The following is a 2,402-nucleotide window of genomic DNA, read 5'->3' as shown; positions in this document are numbered from 1 at the left end:
AGCTGAGCGAAAAGCTTGTTGATATGAAGAGCCTAATGCACCTTCGAAAAGGCGCATTTGAGGAGGCTGTCAGGAAAGCGTATGAAGCCATGGAGGATGCCGAAGTGAGGCGGAGTTGCCCATTAGCAGTGTGACAGTACAAGGAGCAGCAGCAACGAGCTTACTGGGGCGGCTGAATACCGCCTTATAGAATCTCAGCTCCATATTGTTTACACCGAGAGCAATCCAGGGGATTCAAAGCGGTCGTCTCCGCATCAGCTTTTGTTCGTTTTATAGGGCCAGAGACTCGAGCAACCAAATGTTTCTAAGCTGTACGCAAGCCTGGAGTCTCAAGCAATTGAGGAAACCATCCGTCAAACATCTGCAGCATTCATCCAACTTGCAGGTCTTAACCCAGGATCATTTGCTGCTGCTCTTGGTGTAGAGGAAACAATTGCCACAACACAAGCATTAAGGCACTTACAGGCAATGGAAGCAGCCACGCAGACGTTGAAGGAGCTAAAGACAACGCTTGATGGTAAAGATGCGAAGGCAGCTGAAGAGTTGTTGACGACCTGCGGCTCCCGCATAAAAGAGAGATTTGAAGTAAATATGTTGTGGCATATATTGTTTCCCCCTACTTCCCTCTCTTCTCCGAAAGCACTAAACGCCAGTGACGTTTGATGCCATGGCCAGGGCGCCTCGCCTCAGATTGAACGTGGTTAACTGGTGGTTGTGACTGGTGGGGCTTTGCAGGCGAGTGACTTTTGGTCTGTCAGCAACGATGTTCTCAAGACGCAGGTAAGAACATTAACTTAAAGACTATATGCCACTTAAAGTAAATGTTCTTACCTGCGCAATTCGTAGGACTATATGCCACTTACGAACTGCGATCGAGAACTGGAGGCTCAATTCTCGCTTGTGAGCAGGCAACGACGATTTCTGAGCACATGGAGATTTGCGGAATGCAGCGCTCGATTGATGAGAGCATTGGACGGCTCATAGACCAAAGAAACGCAGCATTTACCCAGCAAGTCCGCTCTTCACGCAATGCCCTGTCTCCGGCCGAAAAGCATATACTCCGAACCCAGAAGTCTATGCAAAGCTAGCACGTGCTTTGCGTTTTCAAAAACCCATTTTAAAACCCTTGATAGCATGGACAACCGGGTGCTCTCGTGAACTCCGCTGACAGCTGGCCTGAGTTGTGTAGCGTGTCTTTTTGTTCTGCACAGCAATGCTTCATCGATGCATCCTTGCTAAACAACTTAGCGGAATTCAGCAAAGCCGTAGCAGTCCTTCAGGAAGACATATATGGCCATTTCTGCAGTGCACGGAAACGATATGAAAAGGCACAATCTACAAAGAGGCTAACCATACTTCCTGCAATCCTGAAACAGTTCACCGAGACGGCTGAAAACGTCTACAAGGTCGGGTTGGACGAGCAATCGGCATCTTAATGAGCCATTCAATGCGTGCTTTTCCCCTACAAGCATTTCTTCATATGCCGTAACTGCAATGGTAGACGATATCAAATGATTCCAGCTGAAGTAAACTCAAGCGTTAAGAAATTGTAGTGCTCTACGTGTTTACTAGATGCGTTACCTTCTGCGCCTGAAATTTCTGTATTCAGGAATTTGTACAGCATCAAACGGATGCGGAAGCCCTGTTTCAGGAATCCATGAATTCGAAGACCAGCGAACTAAACGCATCACTCATGGAGCTAGTTTTACAGTGCAGAAGGGCTCTGGAAGAAACAAAGCGCGTGAGCCAGGCTAATGCAACGCTTGAGCGGCAGCTTGTTGAGTCAACGCGTTGATCTGTGTCTGTTAAAAGCTCTAACAAGAGGGACTAAATCCGTGTCCGCGTGTTTGACATTCCAGGAGATTGCCAATAAGGAGCAGCTCACCTGGTCCAAACGCGAAACCATGGAAACTGAAATCCTTACAGCTTACCATTCTGCGCTTTGCCAAACCAGGCAGGGTCAGCTAGCTTACAGGTAAGCAATATGCTGCGTCTGACAAGATGCCTTCGTAGTATTTATAGATGCACTAGCTGTTCTGTTAAAGTGTTCGATCAGCAATGTCGGTCCCCTTGGGGGTCAATATACTTCACGACGGGCACCACCCATACGATTGTACGCGACGACGGACATGGCAAAATACAGCACCATTTTCCATGTCTTTGCATCGCCAGGCACGAGCTAGAGAGAACATTGATTGCAGAACAAGCCAGAAACGAATATCTTATTCGTCTCTACGTGACGGACGAGTCAGCTGCTGACATATCAGAAGAATGCCGGGTTGCTACGGAACAAGTGGGTTTCACTTTGCAACACGCATGTGAAGATGTGAATCTCATTTGTACAAAGCATCTGGAGATGGCCCATCTGTTGAAGTTCAGCGCGCTTTTCTTTTGTACGCAGC

At 47.8% G+C, this 2,402-nt stretch overlaps 1 protein-coding gene across 1 annotated transcript; it reads left to right on the top strand.

The window, feature by feature from the left end:
- Nucleotides 1-35: 35 nt before the first annotated feature.
- EMH_0090930 (uncharacterized protein) lies at nt 36-1,979 on the top strand (the record flags this gene model as incomplete). Its single annotated transcript, XM_038023011.1, has 7 exons — nt 36-104; nt 277-585; nt 736-780; nt 909-1,013; nt 1,212-1,406; nt 1,610-1,741; nt 1,860-1,979. 7 exons carry the CDS (start codon nt 36-38, stop codon nt 1,977-1,979), a joined length of 975 nt encoding a protein of 324 aa, XP_037878865.1.
- Nucleotides 1,980-2,402: the final 423 nt, after the last annotated feature.

Source organism: Eimeria mitis, genomic scaffold, assembly GCF_000499745.2.
Source record: "Eimeria mitis Houghton genomic scaffold, Emh_scaff7285, whole genome shotgun sequence".
Taxonomy (NCBI): Eukaryota; Apicomplexa; class Conoidasida; order Eucoccidiorida; family Eimeriidae; genus Eimeria; species Eimeria mitis.
Note: the sequence above shows the minus strand (reverse complement) of the source record. Positions and strands in the feature narration are given on the sequence as shown.